Source organism: Mytilus galloprovincialis, chromosome 3, assembly GCF_965363235.1.
Source record: "Mytilus galloprovincialis chromosome 3, xbMytGall1.hap1.1, whole genome shotgun sequence".
Classification (NCBI taxonomy): domain Eukaryota; kingdom Metazoa; phylum Mollusca; class Bivalvia; order Mytilida; family Mytilidae; genus Mytilus; species Mytilus galloprovincialis.
The window spans coordinates 26263916-26287428 of record NC_134840.1 but is presented as its reverse complement, the minus strand read 5'-3'; the positions used below and the strand labels follow the sequence as shown (position 1 = coordinate 26287428).

The following is a 23513-nucleotide window of genomic DNA, read 5'->3' as shown; positions in this document are numbered from 1 at the left end:
TTGAAATAAATCTAGTAATACCTGGCAATATTTTGAAGGTATTTTCTTCAGCATATTTAAACATGCATTACCCTTCTTGTGGAAATTCTGGAACAATCATTCTTAATATACTTGATCTATACATTGATATTTTTTTGTTTGTGTTATATATACTTCGCATCTTAAACTTCCGAGTTAACCTTTGTATTCACCAATTCCTAAAACCAGAACCATTCAGCCACAATATTGAGTCACATCTTTCTTTTGACACTAATCGTAATTTGTGATACATGTACTGTACAATGGGAAATCTTGCTGTAGAGACATTTAGGTGTATTCTTTACCAAAACAATAGTGTCAATATATTTGTACTGTATTTTAATTTGCTCACTGTTCTGATTTTTATTCCTAGATGTATATGTTATAGTTCTTTATTAAACAAATATTGTTTTGAAACCTGAAATAGAGGAAAAACCCAAGACAAACATCAGTGTGTTAGAAGTAAAGTTAAAAAAGTTCAGATCATATCAAATGTAAAAGTTCATCAGAAGACATAAGGGTCGATCAACTGGACTTCATTTAATTAATTAAAGAGTTTGTTACAACAATCTATATATAATCAAAAGGGATAATTCAATTGTTACAAAACTTTATACTATATGTCATATGACCCCTGGTTTTGGAGGGGGGTTCATGTTGCTATGTTTAATGTTTTGTTTACAGTTGTCTTTCATTCAAATTAAATCTAGCTGTATATGGGGGTCTTGATTCATGAGCAAAACAATGGAGAAAAATAGCAAAAGCAGTAAGGAATTAAGAATAATTTTTTTTAACTAATTGCAATTCAAAATTTCTTTTATTGACCTAACAGCAGTACAAACATCTGTATAACAATTAACAAGTCACAACATTGTAAAGAATATAAATAAAGGTTCAATATTATGTCATCTCAAAAAAAGGTATTACTGTAGTTTCATACCATGGAAAATATCCACAATTGATAGAAATGGACCATGTAAATGAGTCAAAATCTCAATGCTTTTTTTTTTAATTGTTTGGTCCTGTACTGGGACATCACGAGATAAAATTCCAGATAAAGTCAGAATAGTTAGATATGCACCCACTGAAGTTTATACTTACACTATGAGAATCAAATATTTGTTTTGAATAGTCATAAAATCTAGTAGATTGGTTAGCACTTTAAAATAAGTCAATAAGAAGTGTTTTTAAGCTTTTTGAATTTATCAATTTTTGAATTTTCAACTGTTAACATTTTCGACCCATTTTAAAAAAAAATAAAATGATAAATTTCTAAATCATATATTGTCCTTGAATTTCCTTTAGAGTTTTCATACTACTAACTTAGGTAGGCATGCAGTTATTTTAAACATAATCTCATATGAAATAGTAAACAATACAACAATCTCAATAAACATGATAAAGATATTAATAATAAAGAAAAAAATACAGAAACATTTTTTGTATAATAATAAATAAGATTGTATATAAATGTATACAACAAAACTTTAAAACAATGGAATTACATCACACACAAAAATAGTTCATTAGGCAGAGACACATCACAGATAGACAAGGAATTCAAAAGATCAGTCTTTTGTTCAAATATTTGAACACAGTGAGAAAACAAATCAGTTTTTAAATTAATTCTGAAATTTCTTACAAATTTAGATACATATATATTAATTACTAAAACAAAGCAAAACTTTGAAGCATTTACTTTATATTTATGACTAACATTTTTATCTAATAAACTTTAAAAATGAAATGTAAAATAATGCAGCATTATCAGATCATCATATAGTAACAGTCAGTAATGCATACAATTGAAGTCTATATATATACATATATATTGATACCTTTTTATTATAATGCTCTCATTCTAGTGGTAGCAGTTAATAATGTTTATAAAGAAGCTATATATAATGCATGTATAGTTTAGGAAAACTGTTTTTAAATCCTACTATACAAATCCTTGATTGATATATCATTGGATTTATCATGCATAAAACTCTACAAATATTGGCCCAATAGTTTCAGTGACCTATTTTTTTTTTTAAAGATAACTGATGACCGAAGCCAAGTGATGACAATAACTCAAATGACCCTTTGGTCCAAATAAGGTAAAAAGTAAGATTATATGTAAATAGAAAAACTATCACATTTTAAAATGATTTTTGATTTAGTACATGTTATTTTTTTTTAAACACTACATAAATCATGCCACAAATAGCTAGAATTATTGGTCACTAGCTATATTAGTAAACTGTGAAACTATATTAAAATAAGGAGATGTGGTGAAATTACCCTTTTAAATGTAAACTCATGATTAATGACAAACTGTTGGAGTCGTGGCAAGTAAAAGAGATATATGTGTTATCATTGCCCTTTGATTTATATGCAATGTATAGATCTATATAACAGAAAATACAAAAGTACAAAAAGATAAAAAATTCAGCAATTTAACATAACTTAATTTCTAGAGACAAGGTCTAAGAATCATGTTAAAAATATAAAACTTAATACTATCTCACTGATAAAAGAAATGAATACTACATGTACTTATTTTTTTTTTATTATAAAATATGGCAAGGTCTATCAGAAATAATTCTTATTAAGGAATGACTGTAAATTTTTTTCTGTCTATGAAGATACACACTGACCAAAATAGCATGTTATTTAAAAGTGTGCATCACATTTTGAGATAATTTCCAAGACAGAAAAATTATTACAGTAAATTTATAATATGATTCTAAATTCAACCAGAAGATGTATTACATGTAAGATTAAACTATTTTTTTTTTATAATCTTAAAAATCTTATTTGATTAAAATCAAAAGTCACAGAAGATAACTGAGAAGATAAAGTTCACAACCTGTATGTATATATGGAATTTGTTCATATTTCAAAAACACAAAATAACCTCACTAACCTTTCAACTTTAATATAAAATTTAATATTGATAAAAAAAAATGCAATTCTATCCCATTCTGAAATGAAAACATTTGACATAAAGTTGTCATGGCTAGTAAAAGTTTGCATACCAATTGTTTGGGTTTTAGCAAAACATCCTTTCCTTGGTTTTCAAGGTTACCACATGAAGGGGTACTTTTTGATACTGCATATCAAACACAATTAAATAAATTAAATAAATCAAATAAATCAAATAATTAAAAAAATGAAAAAAATGATAGAAAAATATTATAAGGCAAGAAGTATACATTATTATTGCACAACTAAAATAAAAAGCACCGGCATTAGCATTATGTATACATTATTATGCTAAGTCTATAAATAAATTAACATGATAAAGATACAAAAACTATAAATGCATAAAGAAGAAATGGACAAATATTATTTCATACTGTCTAATTATAATGGAATTTACAGTATTGTATATCAGTTACTCTTCTTTTCTTAAATAAAAGTAAAAACTAACCATGCTTACAGAAGTAAAATAAATGTACAGTTTGTATATGAACAATATGTCCATGAAACTTAAATCTAAAAAAAATAAGTAAAATCCTTTATAAGTATTGGTGGGAAAAATAAATTTTCAATGTAAGTCATATTTACCAAATATTGACAACATTAAAATTGCTTCTATGTGAATATCTATAAAAATAGCACATTTATTTCTACTTTTCCAAGCAAAAACTATTTGTTCGCATCAGTGCAAACATTCACACACATACAATTATTTTAAACAAATTACACAAATGTTTAACACCTACTGAAGATCACATGGTACATTATAAGGTACAGATTCAGATTCCTCCATTATATTCTATATCTATTCAAAAGTCCATATTTACGGAACAGAAAGAGATATTAACTTAAAATTTTGAATCTCTGTTATTGTCTTTTAAAAGGTATACAAAGTTTTGAAACATTTGCAATAGTGCCTCACTTTCCCTATTAGAGTATATATAGTACTACACAATTATACATGAGTAATAATAAACAAACAAAAACTTTATATATATAAAAATTTACTTAATCTGATTTTGGAATGTGTGGTTTAAAACATTTGACAGCATATCTTCACACATGAGTCAATATCCCTCAAAGTCAGACACTCAAATATAATATGTAAACAAAAAATCTCTGTGCAGGGATATTGGACATGTTGCAATTTTTAACAAGTGACTCAGTTTAACCATTTATTCTGATTCAAGTGCAGAGGACCATAAAATAAAAGTGTGAAAACTATGGAGTTCAAAAATGTATGCAAAGAACTGAATTTCTGAAGAATATCTTCTATAACAAAAAAATCATTTTTACCTTGAGGAGCCTCATCAAAAGCACTTTATTTGGCTTTATTTAGGGTAAGAAAAAAAAAGGAGAAATGTTATCGCTCTTCATAGTTCATAGTTCATACCCTCAAAATGCAACAACATATATATGTGAAAATGTCTCAGCTTTGAAACAAGCCATCGTACATGTCATACATACATGTTTACCATATATCATATGGACAGAGAAATTGAAGAAATTGCTATCATCACTGCCTACATTGTACCTGTAGGAATTGCACATATTGACCATGTACATGATGTATATATATATATATATTATTTAGGGAGAAACAAAAGTCTGCTGGAATAAAAATCTATAAACTTATCAATAATGACTTACAACTTATATCATATGAACTACCTTCTTGTAGAATTCTACCATTTTAACTTAATACACAACAATTTTAAAATTTACTACAAATCTTCTACTGCTCTGTATTTCTTTCACTTGTTTCAGCCTGTACTGCTGTTGGTTGCTCTTCATCCACATGTTTGGTATATTTAGTACCAGTCTTTTCTATAGAACTTTTCAGTGCTGTTCGCTCTTCATCCTCATCCTTGTCAGACTTCATATAGAAATGGAATCCAATGTTGAGTTCAGGTATATCGTACAGCACACTCATTAACAGCATCATAGCCCATAATCCTATCACTAAATAGCCTATCAAAACAATAATAATATACTTAAGGTGTGTAAATTTATCAATTATCTACACCAATTAAACATCTCTATACATTCTCATTACAAAGTCTGCTGTAATCGGACCATAAATATACTATATACTATATACTATTGATTATATTATTTATATTGGAGTACCTTAATTTCTATAAACATGTATACTAGTTATACACAGTGGCGAATCCAAAGATTTTTTATAAGAGGGGGCCCACTGATTGCCTAAGAAGAAGCCCGCTCCAGTCATGCTTCAATGATTCCATAAATAATCAACCATTTTTTTTCTCTCTAAAGGGGGGCCTGGGCCCCCTGAAAAACCCTCTAAATCCACCTCTGATACATTTAAATTTGAGTTAAGTTATCTTAGCACATACATAACCTATCAAATAAACTATGTAATAAATATCAAGTCTAAAGCAGCACTGAATCTGAAGGTTGAGCACTACATAAAATTAAATGTAATTGTAATTTATTTTATATTCAATTGATGATTTTATACTGGATTATGATATAGATATAACCTTCCCTTCTCTTCTTTATAGTGATAATCAGATTTAAATTCAAATTAATACATATTTCATGAGTCCAAAGATGTATCAAAATTGTATCAGCTGAGTTCTGTCATTATTGTTTAACATGTTAATTGTAAAAGAATGAAAAGTTGAAATATAATAATTTAATCAAATTTAAATATGATACTTTTCTCATTTTGTTTTGATAAGACTTTATGTACTTCTGAGGCCAATGTTATCTAAATCAAGCATATATATCTAAAATTCAATATAAACAAGAAATAAATATCCAACTTACATGTGGTAGCCACCTTGTATAGGGGTCTTAATTCCTGCTCTGGGTTGTCTCCTGGTATGTAGTCTCCAAGGCCTATTGTTGTCATGGAAATAAAACAATAATAGAAAGCATCAAGGTAGTTCCATGTGGGCTCCAAAGTTGAGTAAACGGCGGCAGGAATCAGAAAAATAAAGACAAGAAGCACAAGTATCACGAAAAAAAGGTGCAAAAGTTGTATATGGAAAACTTTGTACAGGTGTCCTAATTTACGAAACAGAAAGTATAAGAACACTTTAGTTGGTATCATAAGTCTCTCGACTATTGCACTAAATAAGATCAACGTCAGAGGTATACCAATTACGGTATACACAATAATAAATCCTTTCCCTTCATCTGATAAGGGTGTAACTCTTCCATAACCTGTAAAAAGAACAGATCAAATTAAATGATAAATACATGTACACTTGTACATGTCATGATAGTAATAAAATATTAAACATTATACAATTACTGTCTTTTGATGAGGTAAATATGCTGTTTTATTGACTTTTGAAAAACTGATATTCACTGAGGCCGACGGCCGAAGTGAATATCAGTTTTTCAAAAGTCAATAAAACCCCATATTTACCGAAACAAAAGACAGTAATTGTTTTATTCCATATTCCGAGAAAAGAAAATGTATTTAATGACAAACATATACTAAAACAAATTTTACACGAAACATTTTACCATAACGTTGCATGTAAAAGCGTGTGACGTTTAGCGCGGTGAATAACACTTTCTCAGGTGAATATGCTTTTTTATTCAAAATCCAATTCATATAGAGAAACCTACTAAAATAATTCCAATATAGAATAAATATATATATTAATACTGTGTGTGTCATATACATACAATGTAGGCCCTAGAAATTGCAAATTTCGTATGTTTCTTAAAAACTTGTTTAACAATGTTAAATAAACCCGATCATGACGATAATATAATATCTAACAAATGTTTAAGTATGAGCATTGAAACCTTAAAAAAGATTTGGATGCAGAATATATATATTAAGTCTATACAAAGATGCAGATCTTAGTCAAATGTCATTTTGACATGAACAATCCGATGGATGTTTGTCATATTTCAAATTGTACTGAAAACTACTAGTTAATGTAATTTATATTTATTTAGTCAATCATCTTTCAAAATGTTATTTACATTGGCAGTGGAAGAAGTTCGATAATCATAAGACAAATTTATGCAAATGAAACAAAAATGTATACTATATATTATACTTTGGAACCATCTATATCTAGGCTACATGTATTTCAGGAAATGAAACTGTATTGACACATAGGCTATTTATACATGTATAATAAGACACACCACTTCTGGATGCAAATGTTTCATAAATCATCAAACTTTGGGTATATTTTAATGCAATTAATACATTTTATCATAAATTTTTATTTCTTGAAATGATATATACAACTTTTTTAGTCAGGTTCAGATTAACTCTGTTAGATGGACATGGACAGAAGTTAGTCATGACAGTTCAACACATGACAATGATTCAATATACCAAATGTATTTTATTGTTGCTTGCTTAATGGCAGTGGCAATTAATAAGTAATTTACTGTAATACGAATGATAGGTTAAGCAAGGTGGGATGATAAGGATGCTGTTTTTAGGAATTTGACCGACAATAGAAAGCAATGTTATGCTCAAAGGCACAGGCACTTGTCTCAGAAAAAAATTTCCTATATACATGTACTGTAAACAGGGAAATTTTCTCGGTAGTTTTATTTTCGCTATTTTTCGCGGTATAAATAGAAACGCGAAAATCTGATGTGGTATGAGTGTCAAAGAGATAACTCTCAATCCAATTCACAACTTGTAAAAGTAAATGTAATAAAAAGAGTTTCCTTGATTTTTTCGCGGTTGTTTTATTTTCGCTATTTTCACAGTATAAATAGAAACGTGAAAATAAAACGACCGCGAAAAAATCAAGGAAACTCTTTTTATTACATTTACTTTTACAAGTTGTGAATTGGATTGAGAGTTATCTCTTTGACACTCATACCACATCAGACATCTTCATATATCAACGCATATGAATAAAATATGTATAGGACTACTGTATAACACAGATTTTATAGACGACACATATATAACTGAAATCATAACTGTATCTCTTAATGAAAAGCAGTGTTAGAAGTTATGAATTTAATGCAAACAGTGCACCATAAACACGGAAGCAAACATAACGAAAATGTTATGTAAACAATACACATTGCAATTATGTTAATGATACATGTCAATCAGTAATACAAGTATCACCTTTTTGAATCTACTACACAGATTAATCAGATCAAAAGATCGATTAATTATCATTAATTCTGGGAGCATTTTATCTAATTCAATCCTAATAAGGCTAATTAGGTCTACTTTTCTGTATTGTGTATGTGTTTTTACAAGCAAACATGACAAACTTGTAATCTACTATAACATTAATGAACCGAAAACAAGAGATTTCTGATTGATTTATCACTTGATTTAAGATATCACTTTCCAAATCATTTATGAAAATATTTATATGGGCCAGGGAAATCGCGAATTCAAAACGGCGCGAATTTGGATTGTGATAGTAAATCGCAAAATAAAGACGGCGCGAAAATTTCCCGGTTTACAGTACCTTAATATAACACAAGGTACTTAACTTGCATTTTAGAAAAATGTCAGGTGGTGACGAAATTCCATTATATGCCACTTTGTAGGCTGTCAACCCCACTAAAGCTTGTTATATCATAAATCTAAATTGATTTATCTTTACAATGGTGTATAACATGCCTATATTTGTTGTCAGGATCATCTGTAGCAATCCTACCCAAGTATGTCAATCGTAATAATTTTGCAAACCGCTGAAGAATTGGCAATAAACGCAACACGTCTCCTTATATATCTCGGTTTCCGATTGGTCAATTTTATGGGAAAGTCTAAATGATTCTCAGAGTTATCTGATCTATTTGATTTCATACATAAAGTCAAGAGAGTCTGAATGATATTGACATCATGGGAAAATTTGTAACTTATTACACATACCACAAATAACACTTGTTAAGATTTTTTTCACGGTATCTTATACAATTTAACTAACTGGATGATAAGTTCTATTCATACGAAAACCAACAGTATTTTCTGAAACAATTTTTATAATTAATCATTTACTGCGAGATGTGTATTGCCAATTTTGTGTAGGTTGACGAAATAATTACTATTGACATACTTGGGTAGGATTACTACGGATGATTCCGACGACAAAAGTAGGCGTGTTATATATACACCATTGTGAAGATAAATCAATTTAGATTCAATACATAACAAGAGTTAGCGGGGTTGACAGCATAGACACAGCATTTTTAATGGAATTTCTTCACCGTATGACATTTTTCTAAATAGCGAGTTAAGTACCTTGTGTTATATACATTTGTAAAGGTATATAGTGCCTGTGCTCAAAGGGCAGAAATATAGCCTTGAAACAGGTCAACTATGGTCTGTAGCTATACATCATATATATATATAGTGGACCCATATAATATAACTGATTTACATGCAGAGTGTGTGGCACTTTATCTACACGCTGTCATCTGATTCTGACCAGACGTGGCTGCAATTTTATACATTTTTCATCCCACACAGCCAAAGGGATAATCCATTTTTAAAAGTAAGGGTTATACTGCCAGTCAGAAGAAGGCCAAGTTGACCATATTTCTATTAACAAGTTAACATTAGGTCAAATATATTCAATATTATTAAAGTAGACCTGTTACTTTTATTTAAAGTAGTCATTGAACCACGAGATCCATCAGGTCAAGAACAGTAGGAAACGCCAATACTAGCTCAAGAGCAATAAATAGATGATAAGTACATTGGGTGTAATACCACCATTGATTTTCCCCTATTAGTCTTTGTTAAATTTGCACTTTTCAAAAAAATGTGCAGAATTTATCTTTGTTTCAAAAAAAAGAAATACTTGGCATGAGTAAAGATTTATCCTGTCCAGTACTATAGAAAAAAAATTACATAACATTTCATTGCATATAAGAAAATAACCATCACTGGAAGTTAACCAATCAAATTTCTCCCCCTTTTTTTTATCTGTGTTCAAGGTTTAGTCACCATGTAACCTAAAGATTACAAAACATTCTATAGAAATCCCCCCAAAAAAATAATGGTGCTTTGAAATACCCATATGTTTATGGCACAGATATGTTTTACTGCAATAAAATGTAGGATTAATTACCTACAACTGTCAAATTCAAGGGAATACTTTTGTTCGACCTTTTTTCGTATACAACTGGATGTGACGTACCATGATTTGGTGGTATTACACCTAAAAGATTTGAAAGCCTAAAAAATATATAAAGTGTTCCAATTTAACAAACTGTTATTTGTACAACAATATATGTTACCTATAGTTGTTAGCACCGTTACAGAGAAGAAAATTGACTGTCCGAAGCTCCAGTTAGGTTCTGCCATTGTTACATTTTTAGTGGATGATACACCTTTATGAGCAGCATTGTTGATTTCAATCAGAAACTTTTCCAAGTCACCATCTGAAAAATGAAAACAGTATTAAAACATTGGCTATTATATTATAGAAATACTACATGTATATGAATATATAGATAATTTGAGACAATATTGATAGTGTGTCAGACATTTGCTAAAAATTTTGAAAAAAATATATATACCCCTTCAAAAAAAAAAAACTTTTTCACCCCCCCCCCCTTTTTGAGTAATTTCCCCTAAATGCAATCAAAGCATTTCTTTTCTAGTATGGAACCTTGTACTACAATTTTAGAGAGATCCATTCACTTAAACACAAGTTATTGGTTTTTTCCCCCCTTTTTGCCCCTAAATCCTGCAGGTTTGGGCAATTACCCCTCAACTCAATCCCAGCAATCCCTTTGTGATATTATAAGTTATCTACGTTCATATCCATATCTACAGATATGAACGTAGATAACGAATTTATCCCCGGTCTTAGTCCGAATGGGGCGAGTTTTATGGAAACTCGAGTACAAAGTGTAACGCGAAAACAACGTTTTTTTCATTCTTTAAAAAAGTTTTATTGAAATTTGGAAATTTTACATATTTTTTACAGGGTGTAGGGTACTACCTTTGGTAGAACCCTACAGGTAGTCAAATATAAAACTTTTTTAATACGGAGACAGAGAAACTGGATTGAGTCAAATTTGGCGCCCAATGTTGTGAGCGTTAGGCCATAGATGGTGTGACGTCAACGTGGGTAATTTGCAAAGCTAGGTCAGCAGTCCCATTCCTTGAAAATGTGGCAGTCTTGAAAGTGATGCATTTAATGAAATGAGTGTAAATGATCGGCATAATAGGACATAATTGTTAATGAATCAAATATTTAATTACAAACATCATGGATAATCTACAGAAATCAATATTTCACAGGAAGCGATCATGGAACTAAGGAAAACTTGCGTGAAGTTCCCCGGGATTATTATTAGCAACATCCGGGGATATGGGTTAGCAACACCCAGGGGCTATGGGTTTTGTAACAACGTGCGTTAACCAATCAAAATCCTAGATATATATATACTAAGCCGGGGATAAGGAACATTGTCTGATTGTGGTACAATGTCAGAGAGATCCATACACTTACACATAAGTTATTTTCTGGAAACTACAAAATTGCTTTTTTACGGCCCCTTATTCCTAAACTGTTGTTACCCTAACCCCCAAAAACAATCCCAACCTTCCTTTTGTGATATTGAACCTTCTTGTAAAATTTTATAGAGATCCATTTACTTAAAAATCAAAGTTATTGTCCGTAAACCAAATGTGTCATTGGACGACGACAAACTTGAATATTTGTGGACACTGCTGATGAAATGTAGGATCTCTATGTCTCGCTTATGCGTCAAAAGTTACAGCCTCAACAAAATGAACAAAAATGATCCACATTTGGTGCCTTGTATTTTGAGTTATTGATTGTTATCCTATTACAGTTGGCGTAATTTCTTTATGTTTAATTTCCACTTTTTCATATGTACATTGTACATTTGGTAGGTGATAAAACTATACTTGTATGGAGAGTTGTCTCATTGGCACTCATACCCCATCTTCCTATATCTATTTAGCCGCCTGCACCAAAATCTTTTCAAATTACTAGTCTGAATACCAAGATTTCTGATATTTTTCTTTTGTGTCTAAACAAAATTTGAAAATACTTATATAACTACTACCTGCAATGCATATATCTACATTGTACATTTGTATGTATACATGTATAGTCTGAATAAAGATTAACTTGTCTGGGGCATCAGACAAGTGGCTATTAAACTGCTTGAGATAAATTCTGTAGAGATCAATAATTATATCAATTTTGAGTTGAGATCAATTTTAATTTCAACATCTATACTAGTTACTGTAAATTCAGAAATTATTGCGTGCATTTATTATTGCGACTTTGTCAGTTATTAAAGACTTAAATGCGTTTTTAATTTTTACGATTTTGAGAAAAACCATGGTAAATTCATATACAAAATAAATTATGATATAAAATATTTCAAAATGCGTCCTTGAATTATTGTGTTTACAACTTTGTAGTTTTCATCGCAATAATAAAAAACCTCGAAATAATTTCTGAATTTACAGTAGTATTAAAGTATTTACGGCTACATGTATATAGATGTATATGTACATATAAAAGTGAATAAAACCACAAGCTGAAGGAATACCAAGGACTCGAAGGTTATGGACATCTTACCATACATACATTTTTTACAATGTACCAAATTCATTTTACATTTGCATTTAACTAATTTCAATAAAAAATAATTTTACAGAGTCAATTACACATCTGAATACACCTTTTGTCCGTCATTACTGGTCATCACACAGGTTCCCGTAAAATTTTGAAGTCACAATACAAAATATCCACAATGGAAAATTGATTGTTGTATGACATCAATAGTTCAAGCGGAACCGATTCTCGGGTCAGCAGGGAATAGTGATAAGGTATATTGAGACCAACAAAACTCTTTATAAATCACTTTATTTGCCAGAGTCCATACAAATTGACAATCTAGTGCTAAGGAGGCTGTTTTGACATACATGTAGCTGAAAAGTATCAAATTCATTTTCTAACTCCTTCGGGAAACCTTTATATTTTAAGGATCTGTCAGGATCTGTGTTTTATAAATGATAAAATCATAATTACCAGTAAGACATTTACTATGGTCTTTTAGAAATTTTTTCCTCACATCACGAACATGTACAGTCAAATCTCTTTCCCTTGGTCCTTCTATTGCTGAAAAAACAGATGCTCCAATAACAATGTAAAGCAAATAGAACCCAGACAGTGCTAATAGTCGCACTGTACTTTTTCTTAAGGATAAAGACATGATTTTGATGGAACCTCAAGGGTAGAAAGTTGAGTTGCAAAAAAATACCAAGTTCTGCGGATTGAAAGGATCCTTCAACTTATTGTCTTGCGCTAATTTGTTTTTAATTTCCTGACTCACATCAAATCGAGTAAGTCATTGAAATATAACATATTGTAGCACAATCGTCCTCATTATGGTGACCGTGGAACGCAGATTGATTGGACACCGGAAAAAATTACCCTGCGATATATTCCACTGTATCTACTTGATATTATATTCTATATCAGCATACATAAAATCCGTAAATTGTATTGCTGAATTTTTACACTAAGTTGGTTCAAAGCTGTCTTTAAATTAAATGGAAAAAGATAAATATGATAATGAGGGATACTTTTCGTTTTTTCCTAGGAAGCGCATGAATACAACCGGAAGATGAACTGTCAAAGTTGGCGCATTATTTGAAGATCTCTGCAGCAATGTATATATATTAATTTGGCTTATCTATCCACTTATGAACTTCCTTTGACATAAAAAGCCTATTTGCTTGCATAATTATAGAAATGTAGAGGTATTCCAACAACTGTCAGTATCATATTAAGACCTGGGCTTGTTTTTTTGAACCACAAAGGCACAACTTTACTTTGTCTTTAATATGAGGCAGGCATTACCTGTAAATGGGGACGTAGTCTGTATGAATTATTATTTTGTAACTTAAATATTTGTTAAAAAAAAGAAACGGAAATACCGTAACGTTTCCGATTTTGGTTCTGTTGTTAGGGATTTTAGTTATGACGTTATTTAAATTATGACGTCATATGCAATGTAAACAAAGAAACGCTATCATCAGGTAACTTTTTTTCATATCAAGGAATTATGTAAAATGAAATTGGTATTGCGCGTTCCTTCCTATTTTATACTAGACTGATAAATATATATTTTACTCAAAGTTTCATACAAACGAGACCGGAAAAAGGAAGTACATAGTACATTTCTGCGCAGGTCCAGGATTTCAAAACACGACAAAAAAAAATTGAACGATTTTGAGTTCATTAGTACAATGGAAAATTCGGGAAATTTTCCCGTATTTTTTTTTTTTTATTGAATTTTCTACTGTTATTGGGGACTACGTCCCCATATTATTATTAACTGACAATGACAAAGTTATATATATACTTAATAACCCATCAACACCAACACAAGTGAATAAACTAGGATCCTTTATAAAAAAGTCAATGGAACTGAGGACAGGGGACCCTTTAATATTTACCTGAATTTGTGTATATGTATTGAGTTACTTAGTTATTGTCTTTATTTGTTTGTGTTGTTTAAATTTTATGTCACAAACTAAAGTATTATATGGCAATAAAACTTTGATTTGAATTGAAAAAAAAATTGTAATTCAAAAAGGGGGGGGGGGTTGGATCAATGCATTTGAATGGGGACATGTAGTTCGAACCACCACCCTTTTTTCCTGAGGAACCCCCTTTTTAAAATGGACGGATCCACCACTATAATTTACAATTTAAAAGGTAGTCCAAATAATTATGAGGTCTTGAAAGTGGGTCTGATCCTGGATCACACTCATTGTTTTGTGAGAATCCTATATCCAACTTCTAGTTGCCAAAATAGTGCTTGTAATTTCTTTTCCTGTTTTCACTCTTAATTATTTGTTACTTTCACGTGTCAAGCTTAATAAAAATCAGCCAATCACTCTTAGACCCCAATGAGACCCACTTGAAAGGCTATTATATTTTTTTGACTACGGTGTCAAAGCAAAAAAATATAATAGCCTCCCAAGATTTCATAATTATTTGGACTATAGTCTATATAAAAGGATACTCAGTCAAATAGACAGTACAATTAAAGTATAAGTGAGTTTTTACAAGAGTTAAGATTGTACATGCCAGACTTTAATATACATCCAATAGAGACAATCCAGTGTCAAACAGCAACACCTACTGAATACAGACCTTATTGTTATTTGGATATCTACGTTGCAGTGCTTGACCTGAGAATCTGCTCCTTTGAACTTTTAACGTCCTACGGCAATCACTTATCCATTATGGCATCAGATTTTTCTGTGTTTTACCAGAAGCTCTGTGATTGTCCAGTAATACCTAGGCTAATGGCAGACAAATAGATCCCTTGAATGACAAAGGTGCTGATTATCAATTATAAAAAAAATAATTTGCTGAATAACTCATGCTATAGCATCATATAAATATAACATTTAAAGACAGAAATCGTCCTTAACGGAATAATTGTTCAAATGTACCCTTATGTTTTTTTCAGATAAAAACTATGCGGTTGACATGCAATGTAGATTTGGTGAATAGAAATCTTCCATCAGCTAATATTAAAAAATCAAGTAAAGCTCAGCATACACAGTTGTCTATTGGTAAAAAACCAGGTGGGGGATCAAAAGAGGCTCCATTATTTTTGATGATGTGTACAGCCAAAGATCGTAATGGTACAAAATTCAAGGTCAGTAACTACATCATCTCATTTTTAGCTAGTTTGTTCCTCGTCCAAGTCCATCTGTCATCATAAACTTTTTTTTTAAATCTTTGAAACTACTGGGCCAAATATTACCAAACTACAAAAAAATGTACTAAATTTTTCCAAAGTTTACATGTATCTAGTTAAAACATAACTGGTGATTTTATTCATCAACAAACATGGCAACTAAAAAGAGACAGGTTCAAATGCAGTGTTTGGTTAAATTGTCAACTGACTGCTTATAGGAGTTATTGCCCTTGAATAACAATTTTTGTCTTGCTTTGACAAATTAAAAAAAAACGACTTAAATTTACAGTTTCTGGTGTCAGCAGTAGCATCAGAAATGAATTAGTTTGGGATTAGGTCAGTTTATGTGGAACCTCTACAGGTATTTAGTATGCAGTAGTATTGGCATTGGAACATCTCTTTTCCATGGAGATTATTTGGATGTCCTTCCTTAGTCATGGTCTATTGACCCTGAAATTTTGCATATATTTGTTTATGTTTGTGATTAGATCAGTTTAACTTGAGATAAACCACTAATGATATTTGGTATGCAGTTGTATTATATCATTTGCAAGTCTCATTTCCATGAAGATTATATGGCTATGCCCTATCATCAAAATTTATGGACTAAATTTATCATTATCATCATAAATTTATAGACTAAATTTATAAATTTATAGACTAAATTTATGAGTTTAAAACTAAAAAGTAAAAGTTTGTTTAGATAATTTTTTAAAGAGAACTACTTAAGCTTATGTATGATAAGTCAATGATATTTTTATCTGGAATACAGTTTTATAAGCATTGACATTTTACTTTCAGTGTAATGTTATTGACTTTGAATGTTTTGCTTATGGGACTGACTTGATTTCTAAATCTTCCCAGGCTTAACACTACCTTTTTACTACACAAAATATAGTGCATTGATCATAACATTCTATACATTCTATCCATGAAAATTTATTGATGTAAAATATGTTCAGATAGTCAAGTCACAAAATGATGTGACACTTCCTCTTATCAAGAAAATAACATAACTTTTGCAAGGTGCAGGAATCTAATACATTGTATCTGTTTTAAAAATATAAATGATGTCATTGTTAAAGTCATCTTTAAAAATTAGAGTTATCTTTCTTTGTCTAGAATTGCTTTTAAATCAACAACATCAATGCAATATTATTGCCATTCTAATTTCAACATTTCCATTTTACTATCTGACACCTAGATTTGTGAACTTGGTAAAATGTTAAAAGTAAATAGTGATTTAAAGGTTTGTAAACATGCTGAGGTATGCTTGTTAATGTTGCATTGCATAAGTTTTGTTATGAATATATGTTTAAAACAATTATTATAACAAAATGGTTCAGTGTTATCCCTAGACATTGTTTGAAGAATGGGGCTTGATTTAAAATGGTGATTTTTGAATTTTGAAAGATAAGAGGAGCTGGGTGCTCATATGGACTACTTGAGCGTTTCAATTTTTAAGGATTCATGGGGTCTAAATGAAATGCATGGGGGCACCATCATGCATAAACCCTGTAGGGAAAAAAATGATGTTTCCAGTGATTTTGATTTTATTCATTTTTGGGCTAAGTAAATTATTTCAACTTATAAATCTTTAAAGATAATTTTAAAATACATGTACATGTACATGTATAATAGGAAAAAGTATTTTACAAAAAATTGCCTAACAAATGCATGTTATACAATTATAAAATTTGATTATATTACCTTTCAGATTAAAGATAATGTTCAGCAAATATTTGGAAAATTCTTAAATGAAGGGAAAGCTACAATTCGCTTTAAAGAACCTGAACAGGATTTATGCTTAAGCAAGGTAAGGTCGAAGATATTAATTTAATTATTAATTGATATCCATTTACAATGTTTCATTCTAAAAAAAACCGAAAAAGTCAAAGGTACAATGTACCAGAGAATGACAGGAAAACAAATTCACAGGCAATTAATAGTATTGTAGAGTAAACTGTATTTTAAAAAAAAGATGCAAAAGTTGGTGATTAGGTCAGTTTATATGGAGAGAACCACTAGTGGTAGGTCAAAGATAATTGGTCTGTCAAGGTATATTGACTTTGAAAATTTTCCAAATATTACCATTTAATTTCAGCATTTACATTATACTATTAAAATAATATAAAGGGAAGACAAATCTGTATGTCAACACTTTATTTAGTTTATAATATTAATAAGTTAACACATGTATAGTCTTTAAATGAAGACGTAAATTATCATCAGACAGCCAACTGCAAACACCAGAAAAAATGCTGAAGAAAATTAAATTTAATGAAACCTCCAGATATGACCATTGTCACTGCAAAAATATGAAACAATTAATATTTAGAATAAATTTCCTCAGAATGGTTTTAGTAAACATGATTGAAATGAGAAACCAATGGAAAAATGAGGTAAGCTCTGATACCTCTTTCTTAGTTGTACTCATCAAGCTCTCATCAGTTTTTTGTGGATTTGAAAGCTTATAAACATAATAAATAAAACATGTTTTTGTAATGTGAACACAATGGCTTACCACACATATAATAACTATATTTATTAAATTTTCCTTGAAAATTGGCAAAAAATCAAGTTTGTTACATCCTGAAATATGAAAATAAAAATACATCTTCAAAACTTGAAAATCCAGAGATTTCAGTTTATCAGAGGTATAAAAAAGCACTTAGATACTTTTCCCATTAAAGTAAAAAGACATTTTCACCAATTTTATTTTGCAAAGGGTTCCTTAGTTCACATGCCAAGCTGCTTACCAAAATAAAGGTTAAATACAATAAACTTGTTAAATCATGCTATTATTAGTGAGGGATAGTCAAAGAAAAATTCTTGCCATAAAAAGGGTGAGCAAAAAATTGTCTTTTTTTTTTCTTGAAAGGAGGAAGTATTCATCCCCTGATATAGTAAAAAAAAAGTAAATTTATACAAGCCTTTAAAAACTATTATAAGTTTATTGATAAAGGAACAGATATGTTAAATGTGGCCTCTCTCAAGTCAAGAAAGGTCACTGGTGATTTCATAAGCATGACAAAATTAATGAATTAACCTGATATGGCCATTTCACCATAGATTTTGGTCTAAATATATACATGCAACAGCTTTACCCCAAAATTGTATTGAACACACATAATAACATCAAATTTTAAAACACCTTATTTGGGTTTAGTTGTTGCTTATATCTGATTATTAATGACAACATCTATAAAGTTATTTAACATAAGATTAACTATTACAAAAAGATTGTATTAGTTTTCAGGATTAGGTGTTTCTCATTTACTTTTAAAAAATATTTGTTTTTAAAAACTGTAGAATTCAATAATTATAGTGTGTGCATGTCTGTCTGGCAGGAATCAAGTGACCTTGACCCATTTTCATTTTTCAATGATCAATGTTTTAGGTCAATTCCTTAATTCTTCTGGCTGTACCGTATATTCAAATATTAAATATAAATTAAGTTCCTATTATTATTTTGTAGGCTGATCCTTTGCAGTTGAAGAATTTTTTGAATCTGATGAAAAAGGCTGCCCAGGGCCAGAGTATAGATCACATCACCTTATCTGTTCTAGCACCAGCGTCAGCCAAAAATGTGGAGAAGCCTAAAAGTAAAATGATTGTTACCTCCAGAAAAGATTATCCTTTAACCACTAACTTTCCGTCATCATTAATAAATCTACAGGTTTCAAGTTGTAAATTAAAAAGAATCGATTCAAGGATATTTGATTTGAAGAAATTGCAAGTTTTGAATTTAAGTGAAAACTGTGTTGAAGAAATTTCGACAGATTTTGGAAAGTTTACCACATTAGGAGAACTATACTTAAACAATAATCTTATCACTTGTATAAATCCACGATTTTGTTTACAAAAGAATTTGATTTTGACCTTGAGTATATTAGACTTAAGCTACAATCAGCTGAAACTTCTACCTCTACAAATATGTGAGTTGTCTAACCTTTATAATCTCAAGTTAAATAACAACTTGCTAGAACATTTACCTCCAACGATAGGCAGACTCAGAAATCTGAAGCAGTTTTCAGCTTCTCAAAACAAAATCTCACTCTTACCAGCATCTTTTATGCAGCTGAAACTGGAATATGTTGATCTTTTTGGAAATAATTTCCCTGATGAAGTGGAGGATTCTCTTTTAGAAGACAATGTCGGAGTGCCATCACTTGTAGAAGCATGTGCCAGATCTGTCAAGAAATATAGGTAAACTTGAACTATCAAAATTTATATTGAAGATGTACATGTAACTAACATTTACGGATTTTATACCCCAGGAATATATTCCCTTTGCTGTAATAGGCCAAACCTTTCATAATTTTATCTATGAGGAGTTTATTAAAAGGGTTGTACATTTGTTTTATTTCCTAGACACACAAGTCAGAACAAGACTATGTTTAAAATGTATCTAGATTGGTGAGGCTTGACTCTCTTTGAAATAGGTTAGGGAATTCCCAGGATAATAAATGCTGAATTGCATATTTCTGATAAAATGAAGCATTTTTTCTAAATCTTGAAATTTAAATCATTAATTTCTGAGTCACAAGAAGTGTAAATCCTGAATTCTTCCAAAAATGAAGGCCAAGTCTCAAAGTCCTCAAATGTCCGAACAGTTCTTTTGAGAACAGTCTGTGTCTACCCTTTCAGTTTGTATGATAGAAATAGAAGTTCAATAAGCATATTTATTTTAGAAATTTGTAGTAAGAATCACATTTGTTTAACAATTGTTAAGTATTTATGTAGATACATATACACACTTTTAAAGTGACCAACTGATGATCTAGGTATTGATTTATCATTCATCAGTTTAGGTGTAAAGTCTCAATATATAAAATTGATCATTTTTCAGAGTGCCTTATACAGATGAAGATTTACATGGACATTTGTGTAGATATTTAGATTCAGCCAGACTGTGTTGGTGTGGTGCATATTGTTTTGAGTCGAGTGCCAAATATATTCATAAAGTATCTTTGAAAGACTTGACCTCTACTTCAACTTCAATAGGTGATGCAGGAAGGAGTGAGGTTCCTATACAGGGATTTCTCTGTTCACCTCAGTGTTTGAATAAGTTCAAGAAAAATCCCCGTGCATATTGGAAATAAGATAAAAACTTTCCTTATTAATTAATTTGCAATTTGAGTTTTGAACATTTTTGTATAAATGTATATATGCATATACCCACTGAGTATTTCAAAAATGATAATTTGATTATTGAGAATTTTTTTCATACCTGTTTTTCAGATGTTTGACAGATTATAATTTTGTATATATTAAAGATTATGAAATATGGAAGTCGATATTGAAATAATTGTTTATTGTTGTTGACTTTTATGAAATTAAAGTGAAATACAAATAAAACCTGGCGCAGGGGACTAACAACTGAGCTGAGCAAAATAGTGAAGACCTAGAAAGAAACAAAACAAACAGCCATGGACAGGAAGCTGGGGCGGATCCAGCCATTTTAAAAAGGGGGTTCCCAATCCAGGGTAAAGGGGGTTCCAACTATATGCTCCCATTCAAATGCATTGATTGTCCCCCAAAAAAGGGTTTTCCAACCCCTGGAACACCCATCTTTTGATGTCGTCCTTAATAGAGCCTACAATTTTTATCAAATCCACAAAAATGAGAAAAAAACAAGAGTGAAGGGTGCTATTTCTGGTGTCTGTGGTAGCATTGCAATAATGTATTTGTTTGTGATTACGGTAGGTCAAGTTTATGGGGAAATACTAGTGGTAGTTCAATGGTATTTGGTATGCAGTTGTAGTAGCATTGGTATATTTAATTTCAATGAAGATTGTGTGGTTTACCACAAAACGACATTCCAACCACTACCTCCTTTTTAGTAGAGATTCATTGACTTAATGTTTTACACTATTTACATGTTTTAGTTTGTGATTAGATCAGTTTGAGATGAACAACTAATGTTAAGTCAATGATATTTGGTATGCAGTTGTACTGGGATTTGCAAGTCTCTATAACCCCAACTCAATGGTCTTTGAAACTTTGAATGTCTTTGAAACTTTTGCATTTTTATGTGTTTAGGTTAGTTTTAAGAGAACCACTTAAAGTCAATGATATTTGGTATGCAGTTTTGTAAAGCATTGGCATTTCATATTTTCATGGAAGTGTTTTGGTCCTTCTTCTTCAATCATGCTTCATTGACTTTGAGTGATTTGCATAATTAACCCATTTAAATATTGCCATTTTAATTTCAACATTTGCATTTTACCATCAAAAATACAAAATCAAGACGTATCTCATTTGCAAAATTACCAACTCGTCTCCAGGTTGTAAATTGGCTTCAATTAATTCAACAGGCTGCTTCATCTTTTGAGCATTATGCTGTTATAAAACACAATAATAAAAGAGGGGACCTCTGTGATTGAGAGGTCTAAGTAGTTCAACCACTGTAATCACTAGCCTGTCAGCACTGAGTATAAGAGTTCTAACCCTGCTTGTGCAGTTGTTTTTGACTACAATCTTTTTTGAATTGACTAGGATTGTCACTTTTCCTACAGAAGGATGGTGTTTTTTCCGGGGACTCAATCCATAAATTATAAAGAAATACAATTTACTCTCCTACCGTTAACTTGGATCATCGGATGACTCCGTCCTCTGATGTTGGGCAGTAATTTAAAGATTTCCATAACCCTGAAGACTGTTAGCAGTAATTTGCACTTATTTAAAATTCTTGTGTTCAGCAGAATATGATTTTTATATGTTCTGTTTACAGAAACGATCGCAAAAAGGGGCAAACGGAAAAACTGAAAGGGGCTAGGCATGATTATGAATTAATGAATTTGCTATACTGGTCAGAATTTACAGCATGTATTTTTCAAAGTTACTGTGCATAAAACAAGTCTACCAAACACCCTCCCCTGAATGGTTCTTACAAGTACAAACAACCACAAATTATATCATACCAATACCAGTCATAAGACCCTTGTTTATGTATCCAATATTCGGTGTTTGCCTAAGGACCCAGGACACTTGCTAATCATTTTTATTTGGACTCTACTGATTCAGTGATTGACATTTGCAGAAGGCTTATAGAAAGTATTCACCATGTTCATCAGACACTGTATGTCAGTCCATCACAAATCGTTTCTACTCTCTTACTTTCAAACCATTTTGAGTTTGCTTATGAAACTTTGTATGATTATCCATGCTTACTAGATAGTGTTTCGTTTACAAATAAGATATTTATATATTAAACGTATTGGTCACAAATTGACACATCTATATTTATGTACAAATGAAAGGCAACAGTAAATTACCAATGTTGAAAGTAGAAGATTAAGTAAAAGACACATTTTACAGCAAGATGTCATCCTCACATTGATAGATAGAAACTTTAAAAAAAATATTGCTAATGTTCTGCATACACAAATCAAATTGAGAACATTTAAATCTAGATATACAGTTGTTCTCAACTTGGAACATTTTACATTAGCACACCAGATATGATAAGTTGATAGTTGATACTAGAAATTTGCTATTTAGCTGGCACTGAATAATTTATATCTCTAAAATGTAAGAATAATAATTATATATCAAAATTTTATATTTAAAAACGTTTGTAACTGTTACTCATATAAACACTTAAACTTTTAACTATCAAATTAAATATATTTTAAAAATTAAAATACAAATACATCCAAGGAACAAGTTGAAGCAAGATCTGAACTTTTAACTGCCTCTTGTTTGGACTCAATTGTAAACATTGATTTAATCAAAAAGATGCATGGGAAGTTATTAAGAGCGTATATAAAGAGAAGAAAAAGAACCCTATCTACATATGCAACATATGCACACAT

The 23513-nt window shown here is 30.5% G+C and overlaps 2 protein-coding genes across 3 annotated transcripts; one reads left to right on the top strand and one right to left on the bottom strand.

Annotated features, from left to right (window-relative positions):
• Positions 1 to 816: 816 nt before the first annotated feature.
• Positions 817 to 13534, bottom strand: LOC143067542 (potassium channel subfamily K member 1-like). Its single transcript, XM_076240884.1, has 4 exons — positions 13002 to 13534; positions 10219 to 10362; positions 5785 to 6183; positions 817 to 4956 (listed from the first exon to the last, which is right to left on the bottom strand). Exons 1-4 carry the CDS (start codon positions 13183 to 13185, stop codon positions 4721 to 4723), a joined length of 963 nt encoding a protein of 320 aa, XP_076096999.1. The 5' UTR covers positions 13186 to 13534; the 3' UTR covers positions 817 to 4720.
• Positions 13535 to 13563: 29 nt separating this feature from the next.
• On the top strand, positions 13564 to 20988 carry LOC143067541 (leucine-rich repeat protein 1-like). 2 transcript variants are annotated; one of them, XM_076240882.1, is made up of 5 exons: positions 13564 to 13645; positions 15460 to 15651; positions 17411 to 17509; positions 19172 to 19902; positions 20546 to 20988. In XM_076240882.1, exons 2-5 carry the CDS (start codon positions 15469 to 15471, stop codon positions 20796 to 20798), a joined length of 1266 nt encoding a protein of 421 aa, XP_076096997.1. In that variant the 5' UTR covers positions 13564 to 13645; positions 15460 to 15468; the 3' UTR covers positions 20799 to 20988. The 2 variants fall into 2 exon arrangements, with proteins under 2 accessions (XP_076096997.1, XP_076096998.1); XM_076240883.1 differs by having other exon boundaries at positions 13620 to 13735.
• Positions 20989 to 23513: the final 2525 nt, after the last annotated feature.